The sequence below is a fragment of the Callorhinus ursinus genome, unplaced genomic scaffold (assembly GCF_003265705.2).
Source record: "Callorhinus ursinus isolate GAN/ISIS: 27379988/994484 unplaced genomic scaffold, GSC_fseal_2.0 scaffold19, whole genome shotgun sequence".
NCBI lineage: Eukaryota > Metazoa > Chordata > Mammalia > Carnivora > Otariidae > Callorhinus > Callorhinus ursinus.
Genome location: NW_027397081.1, coordinates 32676864 through 32699465, shown reverse-complemented (window position 1 = coordinate 32699465; position 22602 = coordinate 32676864). Strand labels below are relative to the sequence as shown.

General features: G+C 37.8%; 1 protein-coding gene across 1 annotated transcript in view; it reads left to right on the top strand.

Annotated features, from left to right (window-relative positions):
• Window positions 1-22602, top strand: part of CNTN5 (contactin 5) — a 1102248-nt gene that overhangs the window by 1047227 nt on the left and 32419 nt on the right. Inside the window, exon 23 of the mRNA XM_073904019.1 lies at window positions 4129-4238. Coding sequence (XP_073760120.1) covers window positions 4129-4238 — 110 coding nt within the window. The remainder of the gene's footprint in view (window positions 1-4128; window positions 4239-22602) is intronic.

Below are 22602 nucleotides of genomic sequence, written 5' to 3'. Positions count from 1 at the left end.
CTCTTTTTCTCAGCCTCTTTATTTTCCATCATTTGGTCTTCTATATCGCTGAATCTTTCTTCTGCCTCATTTATCCTAGCGGTTAATGCCCCCATTTTTGATTGCACCTCATTAATAGCCTTTTTGATTTCGACTTGGTTTGATTTTAGTTCTCTTATTTCTCCAGAAAGGGTTTCTCTAATAACTTCCACATTTTTTTCAAGCCCAGCTTGTATCTTTAAAGTCATGATTCTGAACTCTATGTCCGACATTGTACTAATGTCAGTATTGAGTAGGTCCCTGACAGACGGTACTACCTCTTGTTCTTTTTGCTGAGGTGATTTTTTTTGTCTTGTCATTTTGTCCAGAGGAGAACAGATGAATGAGAGAACAGAATGCTAACAGATTAACAACGTCTCCAGCAAATATACTCTATACAAATCAGAAAAGACCTGAAACCAGGGGACAAGAAAGGGAAAGAAAGAAGAGAAGAAAAAAGGAAAAAGATAAAAACAAACAAAAACAGAACAAAACAAAACAAAAACAGAGTATGATCAAATATGATCAGGCTAGTGCATAGGTCAGTGCCACACACTAGTTTTTGGGCATATTTTGGTCTGTTAGAAGAAAGTGCCTGCTAAAATTTTAAAGGAAGAAAGACTTATATATGTACAAAATAAGGTTTGATACAATGAAGGGATGGAAGATGACTGTAAAGATGAAAATTATAGGATATTTTAAAATGATTTGATAAGATAAGAAGTTGTTTTTAAAAAGAAAGAAGATTTAAAAGGAAAAAGAAAAAAGAAAAAAAAAGGGAGAGAATGTGATCAGACAGGAGAGTAGAACAAAGCCATACACTAGTGATTTAGGGTATATTTTGATCTGTTAGAAGAAATTGTATCTCAAAATTTTAAAGAGAAAACAACTTATATATATATATATATATATATATGCCAAAAATAAGGGTAACTACTATGAAGGGATAAAAATATGACTCTAAAAATGAAAAATAAAAATTTTTTTTTAATTTTTTTATTGTTATGTTAATCACCATATATTACATCATTAGTTTTTGATGCAGTGTTCCATGATTCATTGTTTGTTCATAACACCCAGTGCACCATGCAAAACGTGCCCTCCTCAATACCCATCACCAGGCTAACCCATCCCCCCACCCCCCTACCCTCTAGAACCCTCAGTTTGTTTTTCAGAGTCCATCATCTCTCATGGTTCGTCTCCCCCTCTGACATACTCCCCTTTTCTTCCTCTCCTGTTATCTTCTTCTTTTCCTTTTTTCTTAAAATATGTTGCGTTATTTGTTTCAGAAGTACAGATCTGTGATTCAACAGTCTTGCACAATTCACAGCGCTCACCGTAGCACATACCCTCCCCAATGTCTATCACCCAGCCATCCCATCCCTCCCACCCCCAACCACTCCGGTAACACTCAGTTTGTTTCCTGAGATTAAGAATTCCTCATATCAGTGAGGTCATGTGATACATGTCTTTCTCTGATTGACTTATTTCACTCAGCATAACACCCTCCAGTTCCATCCACGTCGTTGCAAATGGCAAGATCTCATTCCTTTTGATGGCTGCATAATATTCCATTGTGTATATATACCACATCTTCTTTATCCATTCATCTGTCGATGGGCATCTTGGCTCTTTCCACAGTTTGGCTATTGTGGACATTGCTGCTATAAACATTGGGGTACATGTACCCCTTCGGGTCCCTACATTGAACGACAGATGTTGGCGGGGATGTGGAGAAAGGGGAACCCTCCTACACTGTTGGTGGGAATGCAAGCTGGTGCAACTCCTCTGGAAAACAGTATGGAGGTTCCTCAAACAGTTGAAATTAGAGCTACCGTTCGATCCAGCAATTGCACTACTGGGTATTTACCACAAAGATAAAAAATTTTTTTAAAAAAAGGGATTGATAAGATGTTTGAAAAAGGAAACAGAAAAATTCAAAAAAAATGGTTAAAAAAATTTACTTTGAAAAACTAATGAATTATGGTAAAAAAGTCATGAATTCTATGTGTAGTATTCCCCTAGCACTGGAGTTCTCCCATTCTCCTTGATCGGTAAACTTGGTCATGGCTTGCTGGCTGTTCGTGCTGATCTTCTGGGGGAGGGGCCTGTTGCCGTGGTTCCCAAATGTCTTTGCCCAAGGTGGAATTGCCCCGCCCTCATGAGTTCAGGCTAAGCAAGCTGCTCCGGTTTGCTCTCAGGAGCTTTTGTTCCCTGCAAGCTCTCAGGACAGCTTTGGAGGACCAGGGTAAAAATAGTGGCCTCCTAATCTCTGCCCGGAGGAGCTGAGAACTTGGGGCCCTGCTCCTCAGTGTGCCCCCAGAGAAAAGCAGTCACTCCCGTCTCCCTGTCTCTGGCTGCACTCCGTGCTCGCCGGGCTGTGATTGAGCGTTTCTATGTCTGGCCCCCGACCCCGTGCGGAGTCTCCAAACCCAGCAGATCCCTGTGGTGCGCTTCTGCGCCGCTCCTCCCAGGGGAGGAAGGGGAGTCTCCCCGGCTCTGCTGCTTGTTGGGTCCCTGCTGGAGGAGCAGTGGCCCGACTGGGCCGCAGATCACAGTCTATGGCAACCCCGAGCTGAGAGCCCACGCCTCAGCTCCGTCTCTGCAGCCAGCTTCCCAGCTCCGATACCTGGGAGCTCTGCCGCACTCAGGCACCCCCGGTTTTTCTGTGACCCCGAGGGTTCTGACACCACACTGTCCCGCGAGGGTTCCACCCGCCGCTTAGCCACTGGAGCTACGACCCTCAGCGAAGCCGGCTTCTAAAAGTTCCGATTTTTGCTCCGCGGCTCTATCACTTGCCAAAAGCGGCCAATGGAGACCCCCTCCCCACCGTCTATCCTCCCGAATATCGCCCGGATTCACTTCTCTGCACATCCTACCTTCCAGAAAGTGGTCACTTTTCTGTTCAGAGTGTTGTTACTATTCTTATCCTCGATCTCCTGTTGAGTTCATAGGTGTTCAGAATGGTTTGATCCCTATTCAGCTGAATTCCTGAGACCAGACGAAATCCAGGTCTCCTGCTCCTCTGCCACCTTGCTCTGTCCCCCCTAAAGTCTCTACAATTTTTATGTGGTAGATTTTTTAAATTGACTTTGTACAGAACTGTTTGAACTAAAGTATGGCCCTTATTCTGCCATTTCATTTAACGTGTGTTTGTGACATAGTATTTATGTTTCAGCAATGTCAAAGCTGAAAGTATTTTGTTCCTCACATACAGTGCATCCTCAAATAAAGTATACATCTTGAAGGATGCCAGTCAACCATGGTGTATTTGGAAAAAAATAGTGAGAAAGTTCACTAAGCATAGGAACAAATGAAAATGTACTTTTTGAGCAATAGGACTGAGACGTTCAGGGACTCTCCTTTTCGGTCCAAACCTGTCTTAAAAGTCGATGCATGCCTTTTAAATATCATGATTCATGTCATATTCTACATGGAAATGTAGTTTTGTGGTTAGAATAACAACAACAAAAAAAAACTAATGAACTTTTTACTCTATTTATGCCTACAAGAAGTAAAAAATAAAATAAAATAATAAGTGATATTTTGTGAATGAATGTTTTAAGTGCCAAGCACTGTGCTAAATATTTTATATCTCTTATTCCAGTGAAAACTAACCTTAAAAGCCTCTGAGATAAGTACTCTTATTATGCCCATATTACAGATAAGGGAACTGGAGCATAGGAAAAGGCAAAGCAACTTGCCTAAAAGTAAATAAATAAATTTTTTGAGGGCAAAAAACAACAGCATCAAAATAGCCAAGGCTGATTCTCTAGTCCATGCTCTTGATCATTATGTTAGACTGGCAGACAGTTTAAGTCAGACAACTTAACTTCTCCAGAAATGTCCTGGTTAATCCAAGGATAAATATCTTCTTTGCTTGTCTTGCTGAATTTGTCATTTGTCATTGGTAAAGTATTGATGAGATTTGACCCAGGTATAGAAATCCAAAAAGATCATCTTTTTATCTTGTGTTTTTCATAGCTACCGTAGCACTTCATTTCAAAAATAAGGTAGAAGGAAGTAACACCTGACAGATTCAGGTGCAATGCTTTGATAGACATAACTTGTTACCATCACAGTTTATTATTTCCATTTTCCTTTGTACAGAACCCAGTGCTGCTCCCACAGATGTCAAGGCTACAAGTGTGTCTGTGTCAGAGATTCTTGTTGCATGGAAACATATTAAAGAGAGTCTAGGAAGACCACAGGGATTTGAGGTATGAATAGAATTATTGAAAATAAGCCTTGTTATTTTTGCTGCCATTGCATTCTCCTAAAGAAATGGTTTGGTGACACTTCAACAGAATTATATTCTTTTGAAATTTTTGTTCTGTGGCAAAGAAAGAAAAATATTCTATTTTACTGGCATGTTCATTAGCTGGCTTATTTTTTTAGTACACTAGTTTCCATGGTACCATGTAAAGAATTTTTTTAAGGAGATGAAAATAGACCTTTAGATAAAAATCAGGAGTTACAGGTGGATATTTACTGATATCCAATTTGCTGGTGGTTAAAAATGTTTTGTTTTGTTTTTTTAAAGATTTTATTTATTTATTTGACAGAGAGACACACAGTGAGAGAGGGAACACAAGTAGGGGGAGCGGGAGAGGGAGAACCTGGCTTCCGACTGAGCAGGGAGCCCAATGTGGGGCTCGATCCCAGGACTCTGGGATCATGACCTGAGCCGAAGGCAGAAGCTTAACGACCGAGCCACCCAGTTGCCCCTAAAAATGTTTTTGTGGAAAAATGTTTTTGCGTATTTCCTTCTAATAATTTAATGTATGAAACAAGTTTTCCTATTATACTCTCTTGGCAGATCTTAATGCCTATACTGACTTCTCAAAGTTTCCTTGGACTTGATGATCTATACCTATTTATTTAAATGACATTTTGTCCTTTAAATTTTGCTATTTTCAAACACGGTTTATGCCAGCCTTATAATGGTGAAAATTTCATAACATTTCAAAGACTTCAATGAAATTTTAGCCTCCACATGAATGAGAGGATTGTGTATACTCTGTGAACTTGAATATTCCACAAATTCAAGATCCCTACTTTTTGTGTTGGCCAGTAAGTGATAGGATTTTGGGGGATAATTTCTAAAAGACAAAAAATAATTAGCATCCTACCCAAGACCTTAGTTCCCTTTAAGCTTAAACAGTGACCAAGCGTAAGATTTGTACACCAACATGGTTTCAGACTGAAAACACAGTTTTTTAATTCTATTTGAGTTTTCAAATAAGCCTGAGAAATATTTGATTAATAGACTGCTAACATTAGATTGTGATTTCTATGATAAAGAATTCATGAAATCTTTCTTAAGAGTTACAGCAAGACCATGTCTAAGAAACCATTATCTATACAATATCATGGATTTGTTTCTATAATATTGCTTTGATTTATTATTTGGTGGTCATAATTCAGTATGTGTCTTATCATGATTACGTGTTTATTTGATTAATATCTCCTCGTCTCCCTATCCATGCTGCAGGACTATATCTATTCACCAATGAATCTCAGCAACTGGTGTACTTGGCTCACGAGAGCTACAATAAATATTTTTTGAATGAATGAATATCTGTGCTTCATAATCCGTCCCTTTTAATACCACTGTGGAAGACATTGGGGTAGCCTACCCTGCTCCCCTTCAGGGGACCAGTATACTTTCCCCAGCTTTCACCAGTGTTGGCTGCTTATGGTCCTCAGTTTCCCCTTTGGAGAACTGTCCTTCACTCAAGGGTGCTGCTTTACCTGAAAAATTCCCTTCCCACAATCAGGCAACCCAAAGCCAATGACTGACTGACACTGGTCACTTGACTAAAGAAGAAAACAACTTTATGGTACATTTTATGATGTAGACCCTTTGCTGTGTGCATCAGGACAAGGCTGAATTGATTACCGAGACCACAGTCCTTCTCATCTCCCTCTCCTTCCTTCTTCTCTCCTCCCTTCTTTACATGTTTACCTGCAAGTTCTCTCAAAATAAATCACATGCACTCAAATCTCTGTCTCAATCTCTGCTTCTAGGGAGCCTAACCTAAAACAGCTACATAAGTGTAGACTAACCTAGAATTCTGAATAAAAACATCTGGTGTGCATACTGTTAGAAAAGCCACAAAGTGTATCCTGGTAAACAGAAGAGTGAGGGATCCAGGCTCCCACATCTCAGAGTGGTGCTTCTCTCACACAGGCAGCCACACTCAATTTTTTTTTTTCTGCATGATATTCACATTCCCACTGCAACTCACTTGTAATAAAAGCTCTCTTGGAGGTCCAAACATCACCTAAGATTTATATTTGTGCACAATTCTTCTCCTTGTAAATATGAATAATTAATTCATTAAGTCAACAAACATTTATTGAAGACTCACTAAGTACCTACCAGACACTAAGCTAGATGCTAAGGATAAAACAATGACCAAAGTGAAGTCTCTGTCCTCAAGAAAATCATATTGAATTAGGGAAGGCAAATAACAAACAAACTAACAAATAAATGTGGGATATAATTTCAATTATGATACTGTGTAGAAAAATAAACCTGAATAAGAAGGTAGAGAGTGAAAGAGTGTGCTATTTATAAAGTATGAAAAGTCACCCTTTTTGAGGTTGTGACATTTGAATTGAAACATGACCGAATGTGAAAGAGGCAGAAAGAACAGCAAACTCAAAGTCTTTAAAGTAACAGCATGCTGGTCTTGTTCAAAGAACATGGAGTGATTTGGGTGAGATAGCAGTGAACAACAGAGAAGGTGGTAGGAAAATGGTGGAAAGAACACCAAGACAAGGACCAGATTATATGGGGTTTTGTGAACCACAGAAAAGAATCTGGATTTTATCCCAAGTATGAGGAGAAGGCATTAGAAGATTTTGAACAGGAAGAGTCAAGTCAGTATCTGACTTAAATTTTAAAAGACTCTTAGTCTAGAGGGTAGAGAATAGACTCTAGACTAGATCTCAGGAAGAACAAATAAAGGCAGTTGTTCCAACCTAGGTGAAAATGAACTTTTTTTTCTAATTAATTTATTTATTTTAGAGAGAGGGAGAGAGAGAGAACAAGTGAGTTGGGGGAGGGGCTGAGGCAGAGGGAGAGAATCTCAAGCAAACTCCCTGCTGAGCACAGAGCCTGATGCAGGGCTCAGTCCCACAGCCCATAAGATCACAACCTGAGCTGAAATCATGAGTTGGACGCTAACTGAGACACCCAGGCACCCCAGACAATGAAGTTGCTTTTGACTGGAGCAATCGCAGTGAAATTGAAAAGAGACTTTTTAACATATATTTTGTATGGATGTATGATGGAATTTGAAAATGAATTCAATGTGAACTAAGAAAAAGAAAGGAATCAAAGATAATTCCAGAGTTTTTCACCCAAGAAACTGAGCAAATAACATGTCATTCACATAGATGAGAAACTCGAAAAAAGAGTGGATGTTAGTGAAAAAAAATTACAGATTCTGGTTTAAATGTGTTTAATTTTATGAGACTTCTTATTTCCAAAAAGAGTTTTCAAGTAGGTCTTATGCTAAGAGAAAGAGTAGAGATGGAGATTTAACTCCAAGGAATCATCAGTATATAAATGGCTTTTATATATATACTGGCTGAGATCACTGAATGTTGATAAAGAAGATGTTTCAGAATTGAGCCCTATGATGCCTGACCATTTGGAACTCAAGAAAGAAAGGGAGTCTGGCCAAAGAAATGAAGGGAGACAAGGAAGAATTTCAGAAGCTAAGAGAAGAATTGCTCTACTGGGTAAAATGCTTCTGAGAAATTCAGAAAGATGAAGCCTGAGATTGCGAAACAGATATGGCCATGTAGAGATCCTAGTGACCTTGGTGAGAGTTTTATGGAATGCTGTGATCAAGGTTTGACTAGAGATTAAAAGCAAGACCACTCAAGAGTAACACTCAAGAGGGTCAGAGCACAACATTGTTGCTAAATGTGTATCATTTAAAATGGAAATGTATCCAAAAAACTGGAATATCCTTAAAAATAGAATGTTAAGAATAAACCAAATTCTGGAATAATCATCACAATTATTGTATTTTAAAATTCAAATAAATTAACACAAATTCTGACAACAATTTTTATACTTAGAAACACAGAATCCATGGGCACAGTAACCTTTATACTATTTTATAGTGCTTTATAAGTCATTTTTAAAAACCTGGCATCTTGTCAAATCAAAAAACTTACAATAGATAAACAAAAAATAGAGAGCAAGAAATCCAAGCATAACACTAAAAAAACCCATCAAACCACAAGAGAAGAAAGGGATAGAGAAGAACTTCAAAGACAACCAGAAAACAATTAACAAAGTACCAATAGGCACATACCCCTCAATAGTTACTTTAAATGTGAATGGACTAAATGTTCCAATCAAAAGGATTGAGAATAAACAAGAACCATCTATATGTTGCCTACAAGAGACTCACTTCAGACCTTAGGACACATGCAGATTGAAAGTGAAGGGCTGAAAAAATGTATACCATGCAAATTGGAGCAAAAAGAAAAAAGGGGTAGCAGTACTTCTATCAGACAAAATAGACTTTAAAACAAGAGATAAAGAAGGACACTACATAATGATAAAGGGAACAATTCAACAAGAGAATATAACAATTGTAAATATTTATGCACCTAACAGAGAAGAACTTAAATACATAAAGCAACTATTAACAGACATAAAGGAAGAAAGTGACAGTAATACAATAATAGTAGGGGACTTTAACACCCCATCTACCTCGATGGATATATCATCCAGACAGAAAATCAACAAGGAATCAACAGCTCTAAATTACACATTGGACCAGATGGATCTGACAAATATATTCAGAACATTCCAACCAGAAACAGCAGAAGTGCACATTTTCAAGTATACATGGAATATTTTCTAGAATAGATCACATGTTAGGCCCCAAATAAGTCTCAAGGAATTCAAAAAGATTGATATCATATCATGCATCTTTTCTGACCAAAACATAAGAAATCACAAGAAAAAATCTGGAAAGAACACAAATACATGGAAGCTAAATAACATGCTACAGAACAATGATTGGGTCAAGCAAGAAATCAAAGAGGAAATCAAAAATTACACAGATACAAATGAAAATAAACACACAAGGGTCCAAAATCTTTGGGATGCATCAAAAATTGTCCTAAGAGGGAAGATTTAGCAATACAGGCCTACCTCATGAAGTAAGAAAATTCTCAAAAACCTAACCCTCACATAAAAGAGCAAGAAAAAGAACAAAGCCCCAAGCCAGTAGAAGAAAGGAAATAATAAAAATTAGTGAAAAAATGTCATCTTGTTACCAAATTTATTTATTTGGTGTATATTTATATTTATTTGGTATATATATTTATATTTATATATTTATTTTTTAATTTTTTTATTTGGAAAATTAAATGTATACTTTTTATAATCAGAAAATGAAAACTTTTACAATTCAGTGGCCAAGTATGACATTAATGGTTATTTATACTATCTCATAACTGGATAGTTGCATGTAGATTTAAAAATAAATATGAAATAAATAGGGCTTATAAGCATTTCTGCCACCCTCTCTTCTCTGTTCTCTTTACCCCTTTAAGGAGAGATCTCCTTCACCTTATCCACCCTAGAACTTACTCCTCTCATCTCCTCACCTTTTTTGTTTTTTTCACTTACTAAAAGATCTCACTGACTAAATATTACTAAAATATAGTAACCTACTAAAGTTTAATATTTATCTCACAACTACCTCCCTTCTCTATTCTATCCCAACCACAGTCCTAGCTAAATTTACTAGTGGTAGAATTTTGAGCATGTGACAATAATTATTTGTCTGTCACCAAACTCATGGGATTGGTTTCAAATTGTATGTACTTACCATATCAGTTCTACCAATCATTTTCTAGCCATAATTACAACTTTACCTGCAATGTTTGAAAGAGTTAGTTACAATAAAGGTACTATGTGCCATTTTGAAAATAGCAGAGACTGTGTTTTCGGCCACCTCTGTTGTTTTTCCTGAATTGAAATGTGTGAATGAGATAGAAAAGGTTCTGCTCTTATCGATGTAGAATCCTAACGGGAGAATACAAATAAAAATAAAAGAAATAAGCAAACAAGTAAAATAAGCTTAAATAACAATACATATAGAAGTTTAAATGTAGAACACACTTGGTTCCTTTAAGGAAAAGAAAGAAGTAGAGCAACTAGATCTTAGTGAACAATGATGTGAGTAGAATTAAAAGTAGAAAGTAGTGGGCTGAGACAAGATTATGTAGGGATATATGGATTACAGAGTTTTCATTTTCTTTCAAATGCAATGAAAAGACATTGTGGAAATTTAAAGAGAGGACTGAGAATTTCTGATTTACATTTTTTTAAACACCACTTTGGTTGTTCTTATGTAAAGAATGAAAGGAGGAGGGAAGAAAAGTCAGGAGTAGAAGTTAAGAGGCTCTTGCAATAATCTAAGTAAGAAATGATGGTGAGTTAAACTTACGTCATAGCAGTGGAGTAAGAGAGAAGTAAATATACTTCAGACACAGAGCTGACAAGATTTGCTGACTCATCAGATATGGAGGGAAGAGAAATGATTTCTGCAGACTGGTTTGGTCAAATGAATGAATGGCAGTGCCATTTTTCAGAAAAAAAAAAAGGAGAAACTGGACAATAGGACAAAGAACAGATTTGAAGGTGGGAAATTAAGAGTTCTGTTTGGCTAACTTAAATTTAACATGCCTGTTAGAAATTTAGGAGAATAAGTCAGGTAGGAAAGAGGATATATGGGTTTGAAGTCTAAGAGATCAGGGTAAAAACATTAAAATGGCAGTCATAGAGGAGGTATTCAAAGACATGCTATGAGATGAAACCGCCTAAAGGAAAAAATTTCCAGAGGAGATGAGAGGGGGAAAAAAAGGATAGGAGAAGGAGTGAGAAGGGGCTAAGCTGTGTCCTGGCACACTCCGCATTTAGAAGTTTAGCAGGGAAGGAAGGAAGATGACAGAGTAGGAGGATCCCAAATTCACCCTTGGACACACCAACATAACAGCTACACGTGTACAACTAACTCTGAAAATGACTTAAGACTGGCAGAACAGACCTTCCACAGCTAATGTTAAAGAGAAGACCACATGTGAAAGGGTAGGAGTGTTGAAGACACAGTTGGGAACCCCAGTGCAACTAACCACAAACAAGAGGGACATCACAAACATGGAGAAGTGAGACAGACCCCACACCAGGCACCCCCAGCACTGGGGACCTGCACTGGGAAGATGAGCTCCCATACCATTTGACTTTGAAAACCAGTGAGACTTCACACCAAGAGCTTTAAAAATCAGCGGCCTTAACTCCTGAACACCTGGAGCATGATAGGAAACCAAGTCCCCACATTTAACAAGCCAGCATACTAAATAACTCAGCCCCAGACACAGCATAGAAGCAGCAGTTTGAAAAGTGCCTTGGATATATGTGAAGGAGATTTATTGACTAATCTTAGAACATGTGCAAGAGGATTAGAGATCTGCAGGAGATGTCTTCAAGAACAAAAGTGCTGGTAGATGAAGTTTTTCTTCCCCTCCCCCAGTCTAGGTAGCCAGACACTTGCAAGAACCAATGCTAAAATTCTCCATTTACCTTGCTAGCACCACATGCCCTTTTCCTCCTGTGCAGTGTCCCCTTTGGACTTACCCCATCCAATCTGCCTGCCTTGATAAGTGTACCTCCAAAGAAGCTCCTGCCCCACCATACCCAGCAGGCAGCCCTGGCCTGGAAGGCACCACTCCAACGTAACTCCTGCCCTGGGGAGAAAGGGTAACCCCACACACCAGCATGCCAGTAGTTCCTGCAGCAGGACCTCTTAGATGCTCTGCAGAATGTAAGCCCTGTCCGTTGATGCCCACCTACAGCTGTGGCAAAGAGGCTAATTGCAAACATCTAGGTAGACTGATGACCCTACTCACCAAGAGCCTGTTACAGCTGCATCCAAGCCTCTCAACAGATTGGGTAGCAAACTCTGCCCAGTGTGCCCACAGCAGATAAAGCAGGTCATTGCAGCTGGCTGGGCTGCAGGCAATTGCAGCTCAGCCACAGAAGCTCACACGGGAGAAACCACTGGAGCATCTGGTTCTGGTGACCATGTGGAACTGCACTGTATTTTGTGTATTTTACTACAGGACCTCTTCTATACAGACCATGACTTTCAAAACCAAAAGACATAGCCAATCTACCTGGTATATAAAAACAAACATAGAAAGTTAGACAAAATGAATAGAGAGTGGAATATGCCCCAAATGAAAGAACACAACAAAATCACAATAGAAGAGCTAAATGAAATGAAGATAAGCAATATTCCTAATAAAGAATTCAAAGTAATGGTCATAAAGATACTCACTGGACTTGAGAAAAAAGTAGAGTCTCAGTGAGAACTTCAACAAAGAAAAATATAAAAAAGAACCAGCAGAACTGAAGAATTCAAAAACTGAAATGAAGAATACTGTAGAGGGAATCAACACCAGATTAGAGGATGCAGAAGAATGGATCAGTGATCTGGAAGACAGAGCAATGGAATGCACCCAAGCTGAACAGCAATAAGAATAACTAAAAATGAAAATAGGTTAAGAGAACTCTGCAACAACATCAAACATAATAACATTCACATTATAGGGATCCCGGAAGAAGAAGAGAGAGAGAAGAGGGAAGAAAACTTATTTGAAGAAACAATAGCTGAAAATGTCCCTAATCTGGGGAAAGAAAAAGACATCCAGTTATAGGAAACACACAGAGCTCCTAACAAGAAGAACCCAAGAAGGTCCACACTAAGACATGTAGCAAAAAAAAAAAAAAATGATAAAGAGATAATTTTAAATGCAACAAGGAATAAAGAAACAGTTACAGACAAGGGAAACACCATAATGCTATCAGCTGATTTTTCAGCAGAAACTTCAGACCAGAAGGGAGTGGTATGATATATTAAAGTTCTGAAAGGAAAAAATCTACAATCAAAAATCTACACAGCAAGATTATCACTCAGAATAGGCAAGATAAAGAGTTTCCCACACAAACAAAACTTAAAGAGTTCATGACCCCCAAATCAGCCTTATAAGAAACGTTAAAGAGGATTTTTTAAGTGGAAAAAAAAAAGTCATAACTAGAAGTAAGAAAATTATAAAAGAAAAAAATTTCAGAGGTAAAACCGAACATATAGTAAAGATAGTAGATTAATCACTTATGAAGCCAGTATGGAGGTTAAAACACAAAAGTAATAAAATAAATTACATCTACAAAAATTCATACGGGATGTATAAGATAAAAATATGTAAAATCTGATATCATACACATGAAACATGGAGAGGGGAGTAAAAATTTAGTGCTTTTAGAATGTGTTTGTTGTTAATTGACTATCAAACTAATATTTACTACTATACACATACGATGTTATGTTAGAACTCAATGGCAACCACAAATCAAAAACCTATAATAGATCCATGAAAAATAAAGAGAGCATAACACTAAAGAAAGCCATCAAACCAAAAAAAAAAGAAAGAAAGAAAGAAAGAGAAGAAGGAACATAAAATAACTGCAAAACCAACTAAAAAACAATTAACAAAGTGCCAATAAGTACATATCTCTCCAATCATCACTTTAAATATGAATGGACAAATGCTCCAAATCAAAAGACACAGTGTGACTTAAGGGATAAAAAAATAAGACCCATTTATTATGCTGCCTAAAAGAGATTCACTTCAGACCTAAAGGCAAGTACAGACTAAAAGTTAAGGGATGAAAACAGTTACACCATGCAATTGGGAGCAAAAGAAAGATGGAGTAGCAATACTTCTATTGGACAAAATAGACTTTAAAACAAAGATTGTAGCAACAGACAAAGATGGCAATTACAAAATGATAAAGGGTTCAATCCAACAAGAGGATATAACAATTGTAAATACCTATTAACCAACAAAGGAGCACCTAAATACATCTAGCACATATTAACAAACATAAAGGGAGAAACTGACAGTAATACAAGAGTAGAAGAGGACTTTAACACATGTACATCAATGGATAGATCATCCAGATATATATAGTGGCTTTGAAAAACACCTTAGACCAGATATATGTAACAGATATGTACAGAACATTTCACAAGTTCTTTTCTAGTGTGCAGGATAGATCTAGGATAGATCACATACTAAGCCACAGAACAAATCTCAGTCCATTTAAGAATATTGAAGTTATATCATGCATCTTTTCTGACCACAACAGTATGAAACTGGAAATCAATTACAAGAAAAAAAATAAAAAAAACACAAATGCATAAAGGCCAAACAATATGCTACTAAACAACCAATGTGTTAATGAAGAAATGAAAGAGGAAATTTTAAAATACATTGAGACAAGTAAAAGTGAAAACTTGGTGGTCTTAAATCTTTGAGACATAGCAAAAGGAATTCTAAGAGGAAGGTTTATAGTGATACACACTTATCTCAAGAAACAAGAAAAATCTCAAATAAACAACCTAACCTTACACCTAAAGGGGCTAGAAAACTAACAAAGCCCAAAGCTAGTAAAAGGAAGGTAAAAATAAAGATTATAGGGGAAATAAATGAAACAGAGATGAAAAAATAATAGAAAATATCAATGAAAACAAAAGTTGTATATTTGTGTCTTTTTATTTATTTTTATTTATGTTACATTAATCACCATACATTACATCATTAGTTTTTGATGAGGTGTTCCATGATTCATTGTTTGCATATAAAACACAGTGCTCCATGCAGAACGTGCAATCTTTAATACCCATCACCAGGCTAACCCATCCCCCCACACATCACCCCATCCTCTACCCTCTAGAACCCTCAGTGTGTTTCTCAGAGTCCATCGTCTCTCATGGTTCGTCTCCGCCTCCGACTTACTCCCCTTCATTCTTCCCCTCCTGCTATCTTATTTTTTTTTCCTTAACATATATTGCATTATTTGTTTCAGAAGTACTGATCTGTGATTCAACAGTCTTGCACAATTCACAGCGCTCACCATAGCACATACCCTCCCCAATGTCTATCACTCAACCACCCCATCCCTCCCACCCCCCACCACTCCAGAAACCCTCAGTTTGTTTCCTGAGATTAAGAACTCCTCATATCATTGAGGACATATGATACATGTCTTTGTCTGATTGACTTATTTTGCTCAGCATAACACCCTCCAGTTCTATCCACATCATTGCAAATGGCAAGATTTCATTCCTTTTGATGGCTGCATAATATTCCATTATATATATATATAAATACCACTTCTTCTTTATCCATTCATCTGTCGATGGACATCTTGGCTCTTTCCACAATTTGGCTATTGTGGACATTGCTGCTATAAACATTGGGGTGCACATACCCCTTCAGATCCCTACATTTGTATCCTTGGGGTAAATACCCCATAAGGCAATTACTAGGTCGGAGGGTAGCTTTATTTTCAACTTTTTGAGAAACTTCCATACTGTTTTCCAGAGTGGCTGTACCAGCTTGCATTCCCACCAACAGTGTAGGAGGCTTCCCCTTTCTCCACATCCCCGCCACATCTGTCCTATCCTGACTTGTTAATACCCATTCTTACTGGTGTGAGGTGGTAACTCATTGAGGTTTTCATTTGGATTTCCCTGATGCCGAGCGATTTTGAGTACTTTATCATGTGTCTGTTGGCCATTTCGATGTCTTCTTTGGAAAAATGTCTGTTCATGTCTTCTGCCCATACTTGATTCATCATTTGTTCTTTGGGTGTTGAGTTTAAGAAGTTCTTTATAGATTTTGGATACTAGCCCTTTATCTGATAAATCATTTGCAAATATCTTCTCCCATTCTGTTTTTTGGTTGTCTTTTGGTTTTGTTGACTGTTTCTTTTGCTGTGCAAAAGCTTTTTATCTGAATGAAGTCCCAACAGTTCATTTTTCCCTTGCTTCCCTTGCATTTGGCGATGTTTCTAGGAAGAAGTTGCTGTGACTGAGGTCAAAGAGGTTGCTACCTGTGTTCTCCTTTAGGATGTTGATGGACTCCTGTCTCACATTGAGGACTTTCAAAAATTTTGATTCTATTTTTGTGTGTGGTGTAAGGAAATGGTCCAGTTTCATTCTTCTGCATGTGACTGTCCAATTTTCCCAACAGCAATTGGTGAAGACACTGTCTTTTTTCCATTGGACGTTCTTTCCTGCTTTGTTGAAGATGAGTTGACCATAGAGTTGAGGGTCCATTTCTGGGCTCTCGATTCTGTTCCATTGATCTATGTGTCTGTTTTTATGCCAATACCATACTGTCTTGATGATGACAGCTTTGTAATAGAGCTTGAAATCTGAAATTGTGATGCCACCAGCTTTGCTTTTCTTTTTCAACATTCCTCTGGCTATTCGGGGTCTTTTCTGGTTCCATACAAATGTTGGCATTATTTGTTCAATTTCTTTGAAAAAAGTGGATGGTATTTTGATAGGGATTGCATTGAATGTGTAGTTTCCTCTAGGTAGCATTGACATCTTCACAATGTTTGTTCTTCCAATCCATGAGCATGGAATGTTTTTCCATTTCTTTGTGTCCTCCTCAATTCCTTTCATGAGTATTTTATAGTTTTCTGAGTACAATTCCTTTGCCTCTTTGGTTAGATTTATTCCTAGGTATCTTATGGTTTTGGGTGCAATTGTAAATGGGATTGACTCCTTAATTTCTCTTTCTTCTGTCTTGTTGTTGGTGTATAGGAATGCCACAGATGTCTGTGCATTGATTTTATATCCTGCCACTTTACTGAATTCCTGTGAGTTCTAGCAGTTTTGGGGTGGAGTCTTTTGGACTTTCCACATAAAGTATCATGTCATCTGCAAACAGAGAGAGTTTGACTTCTTCTTTGCTGATTTGGATGCCCTTAATTTCTTTTTGTTGTCTGATTTCTGTGGCTAGGACTTTTAGTGATATGTTGAATAGCAGTGGTGATAGTGGACATCTGCCATGTTGCTGACCTTAGGGGGAAAGCTCTGTTTTTCCCCATTGAGAATGATATTCGCTGTGGATTTTTCATAGATGGCTTTTATGATATTGAGGTATGCACCCTCTATACCTATACTCGGAAGAGTTTTGATCAAGAAAGGATGCTGTACTTTGTCAAATGCTTTTTCTGCATCTATTGAGAGGATCATATGGTTCCTGTTCTTTCTTTTATTAATGTACTGTATCACATTGATTGATTTGCAGATGTTGAACCAACCTCGCAACCCAGGGATAAATCCCACTTGGTCGTGGTGAATAATCCTTTTAATGGACTGTTGGATCCTATTGGTTAGTATTTTGGTGAGAATTATTGCATCCATGTTCATCAAGGATATTGGTCTGTAATTCTCCTTTTTGATGGGGTCTTTGTCTGGTTTGGGGATCAAGGTAATGGTGGCCTCATAAAACGAGTTTGGAAGTTTTCCTTCCATTTCTATTTTTTGGAACAGTTTCAGGAGAAAAGGTATTAATTCTTTAAATGTTTGGTAGAATTGCCCTGGGAAGGCATCTGGCCCTGGGCTTTTGTTTCTTGGGAGATTTTTGATGACTGCTTCAATTTCCTTAATGGTTATAGGTCTGCTCAGGTTTTCTATTTCTTGTTCAGTTTTTGTAGTTGATACATCTCTAGGAATGCATCGATTTCTTCCAGGTTATCTAATTTGCTGGCATAGAGCTGCTCATAATATGTTCTTAGAATTGTTTGTATTTCTTTGGTGTTCGTTGTGATCGCTCCTCTTTCATTCATGATTTTGTTGATTTGGGTCGTTTTTCCTTTCTTTTTGATAAGTCTGGCCAATCTTGTTAATTCTTTCAAAGAACTAGCTCCTAGTTTTGTTGATCTGTTCTACTGGTTTTTTTGGTTTCTATTTCATTGATTTCTGCTCTGATCTTTATGATTTCTCTTGTCCTGCTGGGTTTAGGCTTTATTTGCTGTTTTTTCTCTAGCTCCTTTAGGGGTAGGGTTAGGTTGTGTATTTGAGACCTTTCTTGTTTCTTGAGAAAGGCTTGTATTTCTATACACTTTCCTTTTAGAACTGCCTTTGCTACATCTCAAAGATTTTGAACAGTTGTGTTTTCATTTTCATTTGTTCCCATGAATTGTTTTAATTCTTCTTTAATTTCCTGGTTGACCCATTCACATTCTCTTTAGCCTCCATGTATTTGAGTTCTTTCTGACTTTCCTCTTGTGATTGAGTTCTAGTTTCAAAGCACTGTGGTCTGAAAATATGCAGGGAATGATCCCAATCTTTTGGTACCGGTTGAGACCTGATTTGTGACCTAGGATGTGATCTATTCTGGATAATGTTCCATGGGCACTAGAGAAGAATGTGTATTCTGTTGCTTTGGGATGGAATGTTCTGAATATATCTGTGAAGTCCATTTAGTCCAGTGTGTCATTTAGAGTCTTTATTTCCTTGTTGATCTTTTGCTTAGATGATCTGTCCATTTCAGTGAGGGGGCTGTTAAAGTCCCCCCCTATTAATTTATTGTTGTCGATGTGTTTCTTTGCTTTTGTTATTAATTGGCCTATATAATTGGCTGCTCCCATGTTAAGAACATAGATATTTACAATTGTTAGATCCTCTTGTTGGATAGACCCTTTCAGTAGGATATAGTGTCCTTCCTCATCTCTTATTACAGTCTTTGTTTTAAAATCTAATTTGTCTGATATGAGGATTGCCATCCCAGCTTTCTTTTTGTGGCCATTAGCATTGTAAATGGTTTTCCACCCCCTCACTTTCAATCTGGGGGTGTCTTTGGGTCTAAAATGAGTCTCTTTGCAGACAGCCTATTGATGGGTCTTGTTTTTTTAATCCAATCTGTGTCTTTTGATTGGGGCATTAGTCCATTTAAATTCAGGGTAACTATTGAAAGATATGAATTTAGTGCCATTGTATTGCCTATAAGGTGACTGCTATTGTATTATCTGTGTTCTTTTCTGGTCTATGTTGCTTTTAGGCTCTGTCTTTGCTTAGAGTACCCCTTTCAATATTTCTTGTAGGGCTGGTTTCGTGTTTGCAAATTCCTTTAGTTTTTGTTTGTCCTGGAAGCTTTTTATCTCTCCTTCTATTTTCAATGACAGTCTAGTTAGATATAGTATTCTTGGCTGCATATTTTTCTCGTTTAGTGCTCTGAAGATATCTTGCCAGTCCTTTCTGGCCTGCCAGGTCTCTGTGGATAGGTCTGTTGCCAATCTAATGTTTCTACCATTGTAGGTTACATATCTCTTCTCCCGAGCTGCTTTCAGGATTTTCTCTTTGTCTCTGAGACTTGTAAGTTTTACTATTAGATGTGTGGGTGTTGACCTATTTTTATTGATTTTGAGAGAGGTTCTCTGTGCCTCCTGGATTTTGATGCCTGTTTCCTTCCCAAATTAGGGAAGATCTCTACTATATTTTGCTCCAATATAGCTTCCGCCCCTCTCTTTCTTCTTCTTCAGTGATCCCAATTACTCGAATGTTGTTTCATCTTATGGTATCACTTATCTCTCAAATTCTGCCCTCGTGATCCGGTAGTCGTTTATCTTTTTCTCAGCCTCTTTATTTTCCATTATTTGGTCTTCTCTATCACTAATTCTCTCTTCTGCCTCATTTATCCCAGCAGTTAGAGCCTCCATTTTTTATTGCACCTCATTAATAGCCTTTTTGATTTCAACTTGGTTAGATTTTAGTTCTTTTTTTTCTCCAGAAAGGTTTTTTCTAATAACATCCATGCTTTTTTCAAGCCCAGCTAGTATCTTTAAAATCATCATTCTGAACTCTAGTTCTGACATCTTACTAATGTCCATATTGATCAGGCCCCTGCCAGTTGGTACTGCCTCTTGTTCTTTTTGTTGAGGTGATTTTTTCCATCTTGTTATTTTGTCCAGAGGAGAATAGATGAATGAGAGAACAAAATGCTAACAGGGTAACAATGTCCCCATGAAATACACACTAAACAAATCAGAAACGACCTGAAACTGAGGGAAAAGAAAGGGAAAGAAAGAAAAAAGAAAAAAAGAAAAAGGAAAAGATAAATACAAACAACATAACAAAACAAAACCAAAAAACAGAATATGATCAAATATGATCAGGCTGGTGCATAGATCAGTGCCACACACTAGATTTTGGGCATATTTTGGTCTGTTAGAAGAAAGTGTCTCCCAAAATTTTAAGAAAGAAAAATTAATATATGTACAAAAATAAGGGTTAATACAATGAAGGGATGGAATATGACTGTAAAGATGAAAATTATAAAAGATTTTCTAAATTGATAAGAATGTGGTTGAAATAAGAAGAGGACTTAAAAAAAATGTTGAGAATGTGATCAGGCAGGAGACTAAAACAAAGCCATACACTAGAAATTTAGGGTATATTTTGATCTGTTAGAAGAAACCATATCCCAAAATTTTAAAGAAAGAACAACTTTTATATATATATATATATATATACCAAAAATAAGGTTAACTACTATGAAGGGATAGAATATGACTCTAAAAATGAAAATATGAAAATGAAAAATAAAAAAGAGTTATTAAAAAAGGGATTGATACGATGTTGGTTGAAAAAGGGGGAAAAAAGAAAAAAAGAAAAAGGGAAAAAGAAAAAATCGAAAAAAAAAGAAAGAATGAAAAAGAAAGTTAAAAAAATTAACTTTGACAGACTAAAGAATCATGGGAAAAATGTCATGATTTCTATATGCAGTATTCACCTAGGCTGGAGTTTTGCCGATCTCATTGATTGGTAAACCTAGTCTTGGCTGTCTGTTCTTGTTGATCTTCTGGGGGAGGGGCTTATTGCCATTGTTCCCAAATGTCTCTGCCTGAGGCAGAATCGCCCCACCCTTGCCTGGTCCGGACTAAGTAATCTGCTCGGGTTTGCTCTCGGAAGATTTTGTTCCCTGCAAGCTTTCTGTACAGCTTTGGATGATGAGAGTGAAAATGGCGGCCTCCCAATCTCTTCCCCAGAGGAGCCCCGAACTCAGGGCCCCACTACTCAGTGAATCCCCAGAGAAAAGCAGTCACTGACTCCCATCTCCCCAGTCTCTGGCTGCACTCTGTGCTCACCCAGGCTGTCATCCTATCTCTGGCACCCGACCCCATGTGGAGTCTCCAAACCCAGCAGATCCAGGTGGTGCGGCCACTCCTCCGAGGGGAGGAAGGGGAGTCTCCCCATATCTGCCACTTGTTGGGTCCCTGCTGGAAGAGCAGTGGCCTGACTATGACGCGGATCATGGTTTATGGAGACTCCGAGCTGAGAGCCCACTCCTCCACTCTGTCTCTGCAGCTGGCTTCCCTGCTCTGATACCTGGGAGCTCTGCCACACTCAGGCACCCCTGGTCTTTCTGTGACCCCGAGAGTCCTGAGACCACACTGTCCCGTGAGTGTCCCACCCCACACTTAGCCACTGGAGTGACATCCCTCAGTGGAGCAGACTTCTAAAAGTTCTGATTTTGTGCTCCGTGGTTCTATCACTTGCCAGAAGCAGCTGACAGAGGCCCTCTCCCCCGCCATCTGTCCTCCCAAATATCACCTGGGATTCATTTCTCCACATGTCCTACCTTCCAGAAAGTGGTAGATTTCTGTTCAGAGAGTTGTTGCTATTCTTTTCTTCGATCTCCTATTGAGTTCATAGGTGTTTAGAATGGTTTCATCCCTATCCAGCTGAATTCCTGGGACCAGACAAAATCCAGGTCTCCTACTCCTCTGCCATCTTCCAAAAGCTGTATATTTGAAAAGACAAACAAAGCTGATAAGCCATTAACAAGACTCATCAAGGAAGAAAAGAGAGATGGTCAAATAAATAAAATCAGAAATAAAGGAGGGAAAATAACAGCCAATATCACAGAAATACAAAGAATTATAAGAGGGTATTATGAAAAATTATATGCCAACAAATTGGAAAAACTAGAAATAATAGATAAATTCCTAGAGACATACAATCTTCCAAACTTAAATCAGGAAGAAATAGAAAATTTGAACAGACTGATTAATAGTAATGGAATTGAATCAATAATCAAAATACTCCCAAGAAACAAAATTCCAGGACCAAATGGCTCCATAGGTGAATTCTACCAAACCTTTAAAGAAGAGTTAATACCTATACTTCCCAAACTATAACAAAAGCTAGGAGAAGAAGGAAAACTTCCATATTCATTGTATTCAGTCAACATAACCCTGACACCAAAACCAGACAAAGACACTACAAAAAAGAATTTAAAAAAAAAAACTACAGGTCAATATCTCTGATATACATAGGTGGAAAACTCCCGAATTTTAGCAAAGTGAATTCAAAAATACATTTTAAAAAAATCATTCACCACGATCAAGTGGGATTTACTTCAGGGTTACAAGGGTGGTTTGATGTAAGCAAAACAATCAGTGTGATACATCACATTAACAAAAGGAAGACTAAAAAAACCTATGATCACCTCAACAGATGCAGAAAAAACATCTGACAAAACACAACATGCATTCTTGATAAAACGCTCAACAAAATAGGTTTAGCGGGAATATACCTCAACATAACAAAGGCTGTATATGACAAACCCAGAGCTAACATTATACTCAATGGTAAAAAAAACTGAAAGCTTTTT